General features: G+C 41.2%; 1 protein-coding gene across 3 annotated transcripts in view; it reads right to left on the minus strand.

Moving 5' to 3' along the window:
• Window positions 1–16775, minus strand: part of BICD2 (BICD cargo adaptor 2) — a 108617-nt gene that overhangs the window by 8842 nt on the left and 83000 nt on the right. For all 3 annotated transcript variants that reach the window (XM_054976879.1, XM_054976878.1, XM_054976877.1), the window contains exons 3-6: window positions 9830–9982; window positions 8807–9259; window positions 6330–7349; window positions 4345–4496 (exon numbers count right to left, since the gene is read on the minus strand). In XM_054976879.1, coding sequence (XP_054832854.1) covers window positions 4345–4496; window positions 6330–7349; window positions 8807–9259; window positions 9830–9982 — 1778 coding nt within the window. The remainder of the gene's footprint in view (window positions 1–4344; window positions 4497–6329; window positions 7350–8806; window positions 9260–9829; window positions 9983–16775) is intronic.

The raw sequence follows: 16775 nt of genomic DNA on the forward strand, positions 1-16775 counted from the left end.
TGACACACTATAGAACTCTTCAGCTATGTTAGTCCAAAAGAAGGAGAATGGTGACATGAACACATCCCTGGAATTCTCAGCTCTTACTGAACAATCACGGGCTCCTTTCCTATTCTTTTTGGGCTAAAGAACCAAAACAACATATTTTTTGTCCTGGAAGAAACTGGAAACTCGCAGTCAACTACTTGTATTTTCACTGGATAAACGCTACTTTACAAGACAGGAGAATCAATGCACATTTCTTTTTGATTGCTCCTAAAGATATCTGAGAAGGGAAACAAGAGCACTGCAGGAAAGAGAGTACAAGCTTCCCACACAATAGGCTATACACATTACCATTCAGTTTGCTATTACTGAAGCCCCATCTTGTCAAAAACTACCATGTGTACCATCAAACTGGATGGCAGCTTAGCAACATGACATACAGGAGAAAAATATAACATATCTATTAAGTGTGTTCACTTATGAGCTTTATTGAATTTCTCCCAGTTTTCTGTACATGCCTTACATTTTAAAGACATTCTTAGTGTGTTTGTGATTGTAGTATTGTAGAGTAATCCTACAGAAAAGCCAACAATATAGTTCAATTTTTTTAAATGCTAAGATTAGCTATTGGCATGCATTCAAGTTAAATTACAGGCTGGTGTTTCTCCTTTGTTAACAGGCTTGCCAGGTGCCTGCCTTTGAAGGGAAAACTCCCAGCAATTTGCCTCTCTGCTTGGCAATCACAGGTGATCAACAGGAGAAGATAAGCTGCCCAGAGATCATCCACCATTGACAGGCAGCCTCGGCAAATGGCTGTGTACACTCCTACACCCTGCACAATGACTGCTTCCAGTGACACCTTAAGAATCAGCCCCAAACAGCGTTTTCACTGTGTTTGGGGATGATTCTTGAAGAACTGGCTCTTGTGCAATGCTGTCACTTCCAGTATAGCCAGAAGTGATGTCATCGTACAGAAGCATGTACACACGAAAGAAGAACAGTTAAGTCCCCGTACCCTGCCCCATACCCCCCAAAACTCCCACCGGTTGCCAGGAGGGACCCAGCAACCCTGCTTGGCTAGGAAATATGCTATGCAACATGGTATTTCCATGTGACTTCCAATGACAATCTGCTTCATACAAGACATTGTTCATCAGTTATACCTAAGATAGCTGCAAGTGCAAGATCCAAATCAATGGTTTGCCCAATTTCATACACTTCCATCTCTCCAGCCAAGGATGTAGTATATTTATACAAAGCAATGGGGAAAGCCTTCAATCATGGGGACCACTGAGAGGGAAGCATACCTGCTCCAGACTGCTTTCCCAGAGTCTAACATTCTTTGCTTCTTCCCACCCCAGCTATCCTTGTTTCTTGCATATGCATTAGCCATCACTGTCAGGAGAAATCTGGTGTCTAGTATAAGTGGGCATGCTCTAATGAGATACTTGGGGTTTTACAGCATGCCTGAAGGATCTCTCTAAGGACCCTAGGTTGCCAGGGCTAAGCTTCCTCTCCTCTGGAGGCATCTGCAGTATATGTTCTGGTTGCTATTTATACAGAATGTTAAATAATTTCTTACAATCATGAAGCTTTTTCAATGGTTAGAATATTTTTCCTTCAATGGCTTCTCATGCTGTGAGCAAAGCTAATTTATTAAACTATTGCATCATTAAAGAGGCCAAATGTAAGGCAACTGAACTTTCAAGCTTTCATTAAGGCTGTGAATTTTTTTTCTCTTTAACAACTCCATTAAAACTAAACAGATCTAAAACATAGTTTTAAAACTTTGGTGTTACCACACATTCTCATCACTATTTATTAACCAGGAAAATCTGAATTTAAGGAATATTATTAATTTACTATGTTTTAAATAAACACAGCATGCATTTTGAAGTCTATGGATCTAAGAGGAAAAAACTCAAGAAGATGAAGATGAGGCCAGCTCCAATTCATAAAGCAGTAGTTAAATTATTCTTTTAAAATTAAGTTAGCGGTTCATGTGTTAGAGCTAAATCAGTTTCAAAAGCATTTCAGCATTAATGTTATTTATTAGAAAGAGCTGCATGTTATCTCTAACCATACATTTTTAATAGTTTTAACTCTGTTGTGCGCCTGCAAAATGGTTAATTAATCCCAGGATATTTTCCTGTCAGTGTTTAGCTATGGCTTAAATATTGTACATGATCTTTACTTGAAAGTGTCATCTGTCGTTAATTATTCTCATGAACTACTTTACAGCTTCACTTTTAATTCCTGCAGTGACCTGAAGATGGACATACATTTTAAAGTGTATATGAATGTAAGAATGAATGTCTCTTTTTTGATGGCATACTTATGGAAAAAATTATCCTTGAATTTGAGTAAACACTGTGTTCTCAAACTTCTTTCCCCTTTTAATTAGAAAATAAAACTAATGCACTTATCTTCAAAGCTAATACTTTTTCACAATACAGCACTACTTGTGAGCAAGTCACAGTCTTCTGGTTTGCTATAACAGATTCCTCTTAAATGCTGAGAAGAAAAATGGAGGACTTGACAAACCATCCATTATTTTAACATAGCACCTTTCAAAAGATGGTAGAAAACTCCATTTCAGTTTAAAATTGCTCTTGCTAATATTTTGAAGAGGTAAGCATTACCTTAAAGGTCTCCACACAACTCTTCCCCCCCCCCATGTGGTTTGTGAAAATTATATGGAATAGGCATATAAATTATTATTACATCAAATGATGGTCACTCCCAACATCTGCCTGGTCCCTCTTATAATTGCCAAAGTTGCGCCTTCATTGGCTTCTCTTGTCCCAGAAGCTCTATTATAACTTTTCATTCAAACATTCTATCTAGTGACCTTTCCATTTTTCAAAAGAAGCTACTCCAGAGGTTTTAAGGTATATAGGTATATGGCAGAATGTTCTTGCTTATTCCCAGGGCTTTTTTTTCTGGGAAAAGAGGTGGTAGTGGATTGCCCTCAGAGAAAATGGTCACATGGCCGGTGGCCCTGCCCCCTGATCTCCAGACAGAGGGCAGTTTAGATTTCCCTCAAGGTCAATCTAAACTTCCCTCTGTCTGGAGATCAGGGGGCGGGGCAACCAGCCATGTGACCATTTTCAAGAGGTTCTGGAACTCCATTCCCCTGCGTTCCCCCTGAAAAAAACCCTGCTTATTCCCATGATGCTGTCCCCCCCAGCCATTTTGATTTTTTTTAAAGATAAAGCCTGTGGTAGGAAGTGATTTGCAAGATGCAAAGCTAAAAAACAAATGTTATCGCATGTAATATTCTCCATGCAACAGCATATCTATGGACGAGAGAAGAAAACTTCTTATTAAATCAAGCAGCAAGAGAAGCACAACTCTACTGTAGTTTTATTTTCTATCCCTCTTCATCATATGCCTGTAACAGTGCAATTCTAAGTAAAGTTTTTTTTAAAAAATAAAGATTTTATTTAAAAAGAAAAGATATAACAATAAAAAGTGCATAGAAACTTATACAAACACTACATATGAATTTAATTTAAGCTTAAAAGGAAGATATATTCAGAATATATAACAGCACAACTAAATTGTATAATAGTTTCATCCCTTCTCCTTAGTTGCTTATACCCAAACTTTAATGTCAATAATTTTAAATCAGTTAGTTATCCTGTGTTTTATCTTTGTAACATAATTACCTTAATTTATCTTAGTTTTAACCTAAGTAATCAAAGAAATTTTTCCAGAATTCCACTCTGTGCACGCAGAAGTTAATTTAGCCATGGATGCATATTCGTACATCTTGTCTATCCACTCTGGCATGTTAGGGCACAAATCTGTTTTCCATTTTGCTACAAATCTGTTTTCCATTTTGCTACTGCTCTTGCAGTATTCTAAGTAAAGTTGCACCCTTCTAAGTCTCTTGAATTACATGGGACTTTGAAGGCTGCACTGTAAAAATGATCACATTCTGTCTGTGTTTAGTCACTGTCAGATTACAGCCTCACTTTCCAGTATGCTCTAGGCTTTTATTTTATATTTTTAATTCTAAAACCATGTTACATTAATTCTATTAGTAATGCATTTCCCTTGTTATTTATGTTATAGTGTATACCTCAGGGTTTTACTGTATGCATTATGTCATTGAAGAGAATGTCTTATATATTAGCATAAATATTAAAAAGGATTTTAATATTCAGCTATTAAATCTCTCTCTCTCTCTCTCTCTCTCTCTCTCTCTCTCTCTCTCTCTCTCAAACACACACACCCTACATTTCATTGTGGATCAAGCTCTTATTCTTCCATTCCCCAGAGATGGTTCTATAGCAAGTTAGATTCTATTTATTTCCCTTATAATTAACTCGTGTTGGATTTTGGTGCATTTACCTGGTAGCAAACATGGCCCTCAGAGAAGAGAAGGTAGCAGCATCTTCTTTTAAAGCCTTCAGTTCATTACGAAGCTTCATCATGGTCTCCGTAACCATGGCTTTTTCATTTTCATATTTGCTTTTTAAGTTGGCAAGGGCAACTTCTGCTGTCTATTTGTTTACCAAAAAAGAGCAAAATAAAACATTAACAATTAACATAATTTTTCACAAAGCAGTTAGCTAAAGAACCTTTCAAATGTTCTTGTACCAAAACAGTGACTTGGCAACAGAGGTCACTATTCTGTAACACCAGTGAAATTGATGGTATTCCATTGGGAAAACTCTTTATAGTTTATCTAAATTAAGAAGCAAAAAAGATAAGCAATAGAAGTCCAAGGATTTCAGAGATTTTTTGCTTTAACAGCTGTGTGAATGAAGACTGACCAAGCCTTGAAAACAGAGGCGTACTGTAGCACATTACTTTAGGTTGCTACTTCTTTGAGGTGCAAGATTGCACCTTTGTGACATCAGAACATTATTCCGTTGGTGAGGATCAACAGCATACATGTAGGAGCAATCAAAGAAAATCACTTGTCTGAAGCTACTGAAGAAAGAAAGCAGACAGCAGCTTCAAGGACTATAGGATAAACTAAAAATTATATCCTATATGCAAGCCAGTTTGGTGTAGTGAATAAGAGCGGTGGGACTCTAATCTGGAGAACAGGGTTTGATTTCCCCCTCCTCCTCTTGAAGCCAGCTGGGTGACCTTGGGTCAGTCACAGCTCTCCAGAGCTTTCTCAGCCCCACCCACCTCACAGGGTGATTGTGGGGATAATAATAACATACTTTGTAAACTGCTGAGTGGGCGTTAAGTTGTCCTGAAGGGTGGTATAAAAATCGAATGTTGTTGTTGCTGCTGCTGCTGTTATTATTATTATTAGAAAAGCATTTAACTGTGGTGGCTAGTGCAAGACTGATGTAAGGTGTAGTGGTTCGAAACCCCCAATCTACCATGGAAGTTTGTTGAGTGACACTAGGCCAGACGCACACTCAGCCAACCTACTTCATAGGGTTGTTGTTATGAGGGGAAAAGGGAAAGCCCTTTGTATATTTTGTGCTAATTTGCAATGAAGCAAAACATTAAAAAAGAAGTTCTTTGACCTCTAAAGTTCTGAATTGGACTGCATGTTGTTACTCCATGGGGGTGAGCATCCCTGTGGTAAGTTTCCTACCCACACCTAAACCCAGCTGTGAACATAGTGAAGAGTTAATCAACTTACCTCCCCAAGTAGCTCAGGGGGACTCTCCCATTTTATCCTCGCAACAGTTCTATAAGGTATATCAGGCTGAGAGACCCAGAGCCTGGCCCGAGGTCACCCAGTGAGCTTTATGGCAGAGTGGAAATTTAAACCCAAGCACTCCCAGTCTTAGGGCCAAGCTACAAGTGACGAATGACACTTGAACGGCAAGTGGATTGAGTGGAGGGCAAGTGAACAGGGAGAAATACACTTGCCGTTCAAGTGTCATTCGTCACTTGTAGCTTGGCCCTGAGTCCAACATTCTAATCACCATATCTATCTGTGGTGGTATAACTCACTATCCTTGATTTTAAGGACTTTAAAGCTTCTTCTAAATTATTTATTGTGTTTAATTAGTACATCATTTATTGTTCAATTAGTTTGTCTTTATTCTATAAACCATCTTGGAAGTTTATTTTTTTTTTAAAGGAGGGTGGGTAAGTGGTCGAATGGATGAATAGATAAAAGGTTTCTTTAAGTGGTAGCCTTGATTGATGGATGCAGAACTTGCTTCAGGAAGGTTGATCCACATAGTGATTGTAATGTGTAGTCCAGCAATTTGGCAGTCAATAGGAAAGGTTGGCATTTATTAGCATCAGACAGTATTTGGCATGTAAAACCACTGCTTGCTGGAGGAGGGTTAAGTGGAACTTTGGGACACTTTTGACAAAACTACAAAGAGTTACTACCTGTGTAGACTGCTCACCTGCTTGTTGGCCTTTAGCACAGTCCTCAGAGTTGCTATTTGCTCTCGTTTGGTGCTCAGCAGAGACTTCAGCTTCAGGATTTCCTCCATAAGAGCTTCTTTGTCCTTGTCCACTACTGGCCCAAGTTCTTGCGTAGTCACTCGTTGCCTGGACAACTCTGTTGTTCTGTCTACAGCAGCCTGCAGATGCTTTATCTGGTCACGAATTATGGCAATCAGATTGTAAATGTTCATTGGTTCCTTCCTAGGATCTGATACAGGTGATGGGAGAGAAGACACTGGTGATGGACTGCTATCACCACTCCCATTCTCTGATTTTCCTAAGTCTATGGACAACAAGCCTTTGGAAAGCAGGATTGGTGACTTGCGGCCTTTGCCCTCTGGACTGGTGCGTCCTCCTTTACCTTCTTTGTAGTAATCCAGCATCACCCGGTTTGGAGTTTCATTGTTACACATACAAACGTGATGGTACAGGTTAGCTAGCTCTTCACTGAAAGTGACCAGTTCATCTTGGGCAACACTGAGACTGCCTTGAGTTTCCCCAGCAACATCACTGACTTTCTTGAGTTCCTTCTCCAGTCTGACTACCTGCTCCCTATCTTGCCTACTAGATTTTTCCAGTGAGGTAATCTTTTCTGTCAGAGCTTGAGCTTCTGTCTCAGATCTGCTCTTCTCCTCTTCATAATTTGATTCACACTCCTCATATTTGGCCTTAAGGCCTTTAAGCTCTTCTTTCAAGTCATTAATTTCTGCCACAGCGACTTTATACTTGCATTCTAGAATCTCTGGGCCATTAATGTCAACCTCATAATAATCTCCATCTTCATGGCTGTCACGTTCCTTTTCATTGTCTAGAGCTGACTGACGTTCCTTGCTGACCTGGAGTTTCTTCATGGCATTCAGGTTCTCTGTGAGCCTGCCAACTTTTTCATGTTGCTCTGAAAGGGCTCCCCGGGTATTCTCCAGCTGTTTCTGAGACTCCTGAAGTGTGGACAACAAACTCATCTTTTCTCTTTCCATCTACAGAAAATGAAGAATGGATAATGATCTATTTTAACACCTGACATAAAAGAGATCATAATTCAAAGGCACAGCACCTGCTGTACATATGTAAAGGTTCTAGTTTTGACTCTAGTATCTCCAGCTGAATATTGATAGACATGTCTATGACAAAGAGTAGACTGTTGCAGATGAACCAATGATTCTGTATAACTCATGTGCATACTTGCAGCTAGCTATGTTCCTTGTGTATCAACTGCTATTATACTTAACGATGCTCAGTACAGTGTGGCTCCTGAAAGAATTTGGGCCTGAAATGTGTTCAGTGCCAATGATCATCACGCTATACAATTCACATTAGTTCTCACTTCCTTCATCGATGATGGAACACACAGCTTGTACATCAATGAAAATGCAGCTAACTGTGAGAAACAGGAAGAATCACAAGATACATTGATCATTTAGTATTTAGGGACCTTGGTTGTTTATATCTACAAGAAAAAATGTACTTGATGGAAGGCAAAAATGTATGTCCTGGAATGTTTGTGGAAGTGAAAACAAAGAGCAAATTTCTTAACTTCCTATAGAGTTCTCCTCTCAGCTTTTCTGTACTTTCCTCACTTAGTTAACTCCGATTTGCCACCAGTTCAAATGAAATTGAAAAGAAACTCCATTGACCATTACATTGCCTGACACAGTTGTAGGCACTACAAAAGGACCTAATAATACAATATTAAACTATCCATATTGTCTGGCCCCGCATTACTATATGGCACATATTCTCTAAGACATAAAAATGTCATCAAATAAGACTCTCCCCTTGTAGTCTGAAAGATGCTATTCAATCTTAAAGGGCTCCTAAAGGATTTATCATCAACAGGACTGTGGCACTTTGGACAAACCACAAGACATATATGTGATTCTTTTCTTCTCTATAGCAAGAATAATCTCTTTAAGTCTGCTTGCAGGGTTCCCAGCACAATGCAGTGACTGTCTGACATATATTTCACTTTTTTAAAAAAATACAGTAATAAGATCATGGGTCATCTGCCAAAATTTAGTTAGAATTCCAGCAGCTGATACTGTGACCTTCATACTATTTTATTCACAGTACAGGAAAATTAATGCATTTTAAATGTATACATTTAAACTTCCTCCCAAAATATATGCTACTTCCACATAAGGTCTCATAATAAGGAGTTTTGTACTTTATTATTTAGCTTCACCAAAGTGTAAAATTATCTCTCAAAACTGAGGTTCTCCCTTTCGTCTGAAGGACCTATGGATAATATGAATGTGACATTATATAGCTACTTAGGTTGTAAAATTAATGTGGAAGTAGCATATATTTTGGGAGGAAGTTTAATGTATCATATATACAGAACTTGTATACATGATATAGGTATCATATATACCTGCATAACGTATCATATATTTACCTGCATTTATCATATATGATAAATGTATCGTATATTTACCTGCATAAGCTGCTGTTTCAGCTTCTGGATTTCAGATATATTCAGTTCACTCAAGAGGTCAGACACAAGGCTAGGGCCTGGAGGGAAGCTTTCATTTTTCTTCGGCACAGATGCTTTGTTATTGCCATTGTTCATTTTACTCAGGCAGTTTTGTTCAAAGCCGTTCACGATTTCATCATTATTGGGCTCTGTGGCTTCATCGCTGAACTTCAGTCCATCCAAGGAGATATTCAAGTGGCTGGTGTACATGGAATCATTGATATTCATATAATGGGATAGCTCCTTGCGAAGGTTGTTCTTCTGTTCACGTTCAGTCTTTAGGGTTTCCAAGGCCTCCTCAAGCTGGCGTTCAGATATCTCTTTCAGCCGTATGGCATCTTCTAGCTGGCTGTTAAGGAATTCAGTTACCTCTTCAAGCCTCTTGATTTCATGCTTCAACCCTTCAAACTCCACCTACCACAAAATGTTTTCATGTTAACAGGGAAGGAGAAATCAAAAAAGTAAAGAACTCTTCAGAGGAGGTAACTTTTTTCAGAAATATGCTGAATGTCGCCTTACCTTGTTCTATTCATATTGCACTGATGTAATTTAATTGTTCTCTAACTTGTAGCCTATGAAGCCTATTTCAAATTTACCTTTAATAAACACAGATGAGACCAATGTTCTGAAAGAATTACCAGTATCACTTCTGAACAGCAGATGCCTCTCAAATTTCAGGTGAACTTATAATCTGTTTAATAAAATATTGAGCCTGTTGAATGGTGACTGAGGACTAAAAATAGACATACATACACAATGTGAAATAATATACATTACAGCTTCTAACAATGCTAAGTAATACAAGAAATGAGAAGGTAAAAAGAAGCTGAAGCTCTGTATCAAGGTAAAAACTATTGTAATGAAACAAAAAGAGCGGCCAATGGGCTTTGTAGTATGGATATGGGTGGCATAACAGGCAAACTATGGCTTTCCAGGCAGAAATGAATTTTAAACCTCTGCAAGTAATGACATGTCAAGCCCCACCTGATTCTGTTTCAGAACAGACACTTGTTTCTGCAGACAGATGTTCTCCTCCTCAAGTTCTGTATAATCTTGCAGCAAGCGTGCTTCTCGGAATTTGTACTCTTTGATGTCATCTCGCAAGCGGCCCCTCTGTACCTCCACATTCTCATTTATCTGCAACAGTGTACACAATAAACAACTATGACATGTCTTTTCCTCAAGCAATATGTGATATTTCAGGAATGACCCTAACTCTTCCTCATATTCTTGCCTAGAAAAAGAAGTAATAGATACTTGAGGAGTGGGACTTACTTTGGTTGTTTATAAAAGACACCCCTACAAAAGGCCATAATCATCAAGCATTGGTTTTAAAATCCATAAACTTTATTTAGGCAGTTTTTTAAAGTGGTCTAAAAGGTTGTCACAGTGAAAAGGCACAAAGACTTAATTGGAGCACTACGGAATTAGAAGAGATATCAAAATATGCTTTAAAAATAAAAATGGCCTGTCCTCTGTTTCTTAAAGAGAAAAAAATTGACCAGAGAAGATGCTGAATCTATTTCCTTGGAGGTTTAAAAAGTAGATGAGCGTCTGCCAAGCATAATTTAAGTCTAGAGAAGCAAGCATTTGTGAATCTATGATTTACTACAACTGTCTGATACGTGCCATTATCAGAGGAAGGAAGGTGAAAATGAAACGCATTGTACAATACAATTTACAAGAAAAAGAAAATACAGTTGTTATTCCATACTTTATAACAGCTTCCGACAGCAAATAAATAAAATAAGACAGATTCTCCATTAGTTTAGCAATCTAAGCAACAACACCCTCTCTGTCATTATTGAAATAGTAGCCCAGTCAACATATAGCACAAAAGCCTTATTCTTTCCCCACAAAATATTTTGGTACATTCAGTGGTTAATCTTATCCATCTTTATGTTGTGTGATGCCCAGTTTCTAATCATACATTTTATGTACGGTTAATGCAGTTATTCAGAATGCACCATATATTCCTCCCCAAATATAAGGAGATTCACGTTAGTAACCATGATGAAAAGACCAATCAATCCTACTCTTTCTGTTCAGACACCTGTTACTTCAGCATCCAAAGCCACATCCACTGGGGTGTGGGTGTGATTAGCTCTTCCCTCTGCACATCTCCCCTCTGGACACTGTACAATACATTGCTTTTGTGGATTCCCCCCCCGCCCCCATTTTAAAAAAAGACATACCTACAAAAGGCCATAATTGTCAAGCACAGGCTTTAAAACTATAAGCCCTTCTTTAGACAATTCTTTAAAGTAGCATAAAAAGTCACTTTGGGGGAAGTGCAGGGGGCTACAACAGAAAGAGGGAGGTGGGAAAGGTCCATCCCACACACCCAATGCTGTTATTCTGGTCTCCAAGACAAGCAACCTTTTAGTAATCTTTAGCTATAACTTCTTTTCTCCTATTCTACATTCTTGCCACTGCCAAGCCTCTCACTTCAGTCTGGTATCTCTTGCTACAAATCTTACCTATCAACTTTCCTGCTTGCTCTCCTTTTCTACCAATTGACTATATCTCTGCTAAACTATTGTTATAGTAAACTTTCTCTCCTTTTGCTCTATACTGAGTATGTGTGGGGGGGGGGCGTGAATTTACCATGAAGCAATGCTAGATCATGCTCTATAGGGAGCACTACTTTTGTAACAAATGAAAAGAAGGCTTTCTTCTTCATACCACCTCCAGTAACATACTTCTGAGGATCAGGAAGGACTAACACTACTAGGAAGCTAGGAAAGGCCAGGCACTAAGGCTAAGATCCAAAATACTGGAGAAAGCGCATGAAACAAGCATACTCAAAAGCAACAGCGAGTCTGGGGCATACAAACAGCAACGTGTTAGCCCCACACCTCATATCCTCAAGGAATGACCTTCAGCTGGTTTGACTCAGCCATATTTATACTGCAGCTTCCACATGTTGTACAGGATACAGTGTCAGACTTGGATCAGTGAGATCCAGGTGCAAATTCCAGAGCAGTCATGAAGCTTTCTGGGTAGTCTCATCACCGTTTCTGAGTTTAATCTATAGCACAGAGTTGTTGTGAGGTAAAAGAAGGGTAGGAGGAACCACAAGCTCCTTTGAGAAAGCAAAGGATGAAAAAGTAATCAATCATTCAGGCAGATGAAAAAGTAATAAATCATTCCATCCCTAGTAGCCATAATTATAATTGTGATTTGATTTTCTTTACTATAAGCCCTATAAAGCAGTAATCGCATCATTTCAGTTATCTGCAATGCACCCTCCAGAATCAATACCTTTACAAATATCCAGATTACATAGCTACTACCCTCATCACCGACATGAATTTAAAGACAATGATGAAACAGGCAAGTCTATCGATATGACTTAATAAAGCTTCTTTCACAGTGATCTTGGCATACAAATGTTACAATACTGAAAAACTTGTATGAAAATATATGTATGTAATGACAGCCATGAGGTGATAACATCACCAACTTGTTAAATATGTCTGGCTCTCCCTCAGCTCCAGACTTATCTGGCCTAGCTCCCAGACTTACCTAGCAGAAGACATCAAGAAGACTGCCCTAACAGCTGGAGACCCCGCTCACAGAAGAGGAAATGGCACCAACCCTCAAAAACCAGCGAAGACTGACTGTAGCCCCCCGCCAGCTCCCTATAGGTAAGTGACAGGAGATGAGCATGGGTACCACGGGAGCTCAGCCTGAGGAAATGGTTCTATAGAGGAAATCCAGTTAGGCCTGCTCTATACCCAGGGCTGGCCTAGCCATTTCCCAATAAGCCAGAGGTAACAGAGGTGGATGGTGTCTGGAGGAGCCAATATAGCCTTTTTTAAGTTTCAGGGAACATGGTGACACCCATAATTTATGTGCAAATGGGTGATGTGGGATGGGACAGGAGCAAGGCAGCCATCCCCACTGGCTTTTGACTCTTACACAGCTTCTGTGCCCTGAGAGACCAAGACCAATCCCACATCAAGTACCCTCCTCAGAAGGGGGGCAGATAGGGAGGGAGGTCTCCTGCTTCAGTGGGAGACTTCCCACTCCTTGCTTAATTTTCTTATTGTTGCTCAGCTATGCAGTGGGAGAAAAATTCCCAAGGGAATGGGTGGGGGAGCAGCAGCAACACTATAATGTCACTTCCAAGGCAATCCAGAAGTGATATCATGTTGTATGCTCTGGCATTTGCCCAAAGTCAGGTAAGGTGTTGGCAGTTAACAACCTCAGGCTAGACACCCTAGGACCAGAAGGCAGGTCAGGGAGGGTGGAGAGTGAGCCTGACACACTGCCAGCATGTGCAGAGCACAATGGTGCTAACAACCCCCTTTCCTCTCAAACCTGAGGCCAGCCAGTTTCTAGAAGGAAACCAGTATGGAGGCACATCAGAGTACTCAACCTGTCCCCCTCCAAATTTCTTCATCTGACGGGGACAACAGTGAGCCATGTTCCCTCAAAATGGTATTTATATAGGCCTCTCTGAAACTTATTTATACAGGTCTCTAGGAAGTTGCACTTGTTGAAAGACAGAATAGTGGCTCTAAACTTTCTGTTTAGAACCTAAGTAGAATTAGCTGAAGAACAAATCCAGTAAAGCTAACAATAGTTGTCCCTCAGGAAGAGATTAGGCCTTACAAGTCAGGCTACAGACTCCCATCAAAGTAAAACATAGAGCACCAGAGTCTTCACCAAAGTCTTCGAGATTGGTTGACAAAACATACGACAAAAAACCATGAATGTGTGCCATCAATGTCTCAGCCAAAAACACAGTATGCATTCATTTAAGGCGTATCTGGAGGATTCCTGAAAATGAAACCTAAGGTAATACAAACATTTATGATTTTTAATTTGTGGCAGTTAGTGAGACTTTCAAGTTCTGCACTTCTATATCTAGGGTCCTGCTCCAACTTCAGCATAGTGGCAGATGTGTCCTCATTGCTGCTTGCACACATGGTGCAGAAGGTCAAGAAAGGCACCGTTTCTCACACTACATAAGGCCAACATTGGTACATAGGATTAAATGGAGCACAAAACTGTAACAGATTCAGAGTGGAAAAACAGGTCAGACAAGTGCAAAGAATGGACATAGACCTGTGCTTTTTATAAACAGGTTGGTAAAAGAGCCCTGTTCAATAATATTGTACATTTCAGGTATCTTGTATTACAATGTTAAAACATACTGATTTTAAAAAGCACAACGCAGCCTATTTCACATATGTTGAACCTAACAATATAATACAAGGGCAAACAATATAACAAACAATATAACAAAATTTAATAAAATTTAACGTATCAATAATGAATTAAAGTCCAAGGAATGAACCAGACATAAAAGTAAGCCTCCACACAAGGGAGACACAGGCAGCAATAGTCAGTGCAACACAGCAGTGTAGTGAGGTGCAAGGTAAGTGCAGTCAGGATCTTTAAACATCTTGTTTGAAGACAAAGCCTTTCATTCTTAATGTTGCTTGACTTGTGTTTTTTCCCTGCAGGTGTCCATGACCAAACAAGGGGTACAAAGACCCCAACGACTCTACAAGGAGCCAGCAAAGAACTTGTGGCTTTTCAGTAGAAATACAAAGGGCTGAATCCAAGCAGCTTTTACAGTGAAAAAAGGTCTCCTTTGACCACCAAAAAGCTAAGTTTGTGATCATAGGACCAACATGGACATAAGCCACATGCAACAGAAGCTGTAATAAGGAGGGGGATTGGCTGAGTTTCAGCAAAAACGCTGGCAGGATCTACCCCAAAACTTTTGTATCATATCATAAAAATAAATATATATAAATATAAATAAATAAATCCTTGTCCATAAATCCTTATATGCAAATTAACTGTATACCATTCAATGGTGATAGATGAGTTCATTTTTATTTTACTCGGGCAGCTCAATCCTAAGAAGGTGGGGTGGAAAGTGCACAGGGAGAGAACTAAAGCTTCTGCAGGCGTAAATGGGTCTTATGTCAACGTAAACCCTCTCTGCTGGCACCCGCCTGAGTTGCACTACTGCAGATCGGTTGCCGCCGGCAGGCACACTTGGCAGCCGGGTGGAGGTGCAAGTGCGGCACAAGTTCCTGCGCCGGTGCTGGAGGGGGCAGGGCAGGGGGCAGGCTGCGAGTTAGTCTGCTTCCAAAGCCACTCCAGGCCCAGGAATACCCCCTGCAGTGGCAGAAAGTTACGCCACAAAAAAAGGAGGCATAGCCCATAGGCGCCCATTGAACGGAAAAACTGCCGCGGGAACTCTGTGCATGAGACAGGAGAGTGGGTACTCACGGTGGCAGGCCCTGAGTGCACTGGGGGGACTTAGCGGAAAAACTGGGAGAACTTTGCACTTGTTAAGGGAAGAAGGGCAAAGTCCTGAATGTCTGGCTAACTAACAATAACCACTCAAGTCTTCTTGAAGGTTACCTGACTCTGAAGTTCCAGCTCAGCAAGAAGCGAGGGAGCACTTAAGAAGGAGATGGGGTGGCGGCTAACCTGGCTTGCTGATTTGTGCCAGCTGCCCCCTCACCTGACCACTAGCCTCTTCAGGAGAGGCTCAGCGGGGGAGGGGGCAGTGATGGCAGCCCTTGCCTGCCCCAGAGGCAGTTGCCCAGAAAACTACTCTTGACACAGCCATTCATGGGGGCTGCTGGCTACCCTTCTGGGTGCTCTGTTCAGACTCCCTCAGCCGGGGACCCTCCTGGTGGAGGAGGAAGTGTGGCCACGGGTCAAGTTGACCAGGTGTTCGTAACTACCTGTTGACTTTCTCCCTTACAGGATAAAATCATCCCGAGGCAGAGCGCCTCCTTGCCAGAGGGTCATGCATCATCTGCACCAGTGGGGCTGCTGCTGCTGCTGCTCCCTACTATGTGCATCTTCCCAGATGTTGGAAAGTGGGTTTGGCCTCAGCCATAGACCGGGCTGGGTTAGTTGCAGCACATGTGTCTCTTTCCTTTGCAGGCACATTGTAACTCATCTGGGAGACAACAGAGCATGTCTGCTTCAGCCCCCCCCCCCCATCCTCCGTGAGTGCCATTCAGATCCAGCCCAGGGAGTGGTTTCCCAAGGCAGTCCGCATCTCAGCCTCACCCCTGGGAGTGCAGAACAAGGGCTGTGCAAACTGCCTTGGCTCCCTTTCCAGCTGAGGGACATTGGCACTTTTTCCAGTTTAATAAAACATGTTGAAAAACAACAAACTGCTATGTTTGCATGCCTGCCTGACATTGCCAGTAGCTGCCCCCCGCAACTCCCCATTGGAATGTCCTCTCACACATTCCCACAAATGTTTCCCAGCTCAGAGCTGGGATGGATGAGGTGGGCTCTGCTGCCAAGAGGAGCAGGTGTCAAGTGGCGCCTCCTCCAGCTTTCCTTCCCCCTTCATCCCCTCAATGTAACTTCAGGCAGTTTGAAGTGTGGCCCATGAATGTCTGACAGAGAGGAGGCACTGAGGACCTTTATTCTCTGATAGTCTGAGCTTCTAGTATCTGATAAGCCAGGAAGATGGTCACTGCATGCGGGAAGTTGCTGTCAGGGGGTGAGGATGTGGAGTTACATCTTGGAATCTCTGGGTATTCCTCTCTTTTTCACCATTTGCAGAAGCAGGGATGGACTTGGTAAATCTGGCATGGTGAGGGGCTGTCAGTCCACGCTGGGGCGAGTATCACCCCAGGACTGGGGCATGGATTTCAAGGTCCAACCCGCTTCTCACATCATGATGATGCAGTGATGTGTTCAAGTGGCGCCACTGCAAGTTTGTGGGCGCTTTTCACTCCCCTCACCTCCAATCAGACTTTTGGCCTCCCATGTGGTTTCCAATGGGTGTTCCTGTCACTCATTGAAGAACCCGCCTCCTTCCACCTGCCTCTCTGGAACCTGGGGGCTGAAGGGTTGCCAGTCTCCAGGTGGTAGCTGGAGATCTGTCAGAATTATAACTGATCTCCAAGCAACAGAGACCAGTTCCCTA

This window comes from Eublepharis macularius, chromosome 4, assembly GCF_028583425.1.
Source record: "Eublepharis macularius isolate TG4126 chromosome 4, MPM_Emac_v1.0, whole genome shotgun sequence".
Classification (NCBI taxonomy): Eukaryota; Metazoa; Chordata; class Lepidosauria; order Squamata; family Eublepharidae; genus Eublepharis; species Eublepharis macularius.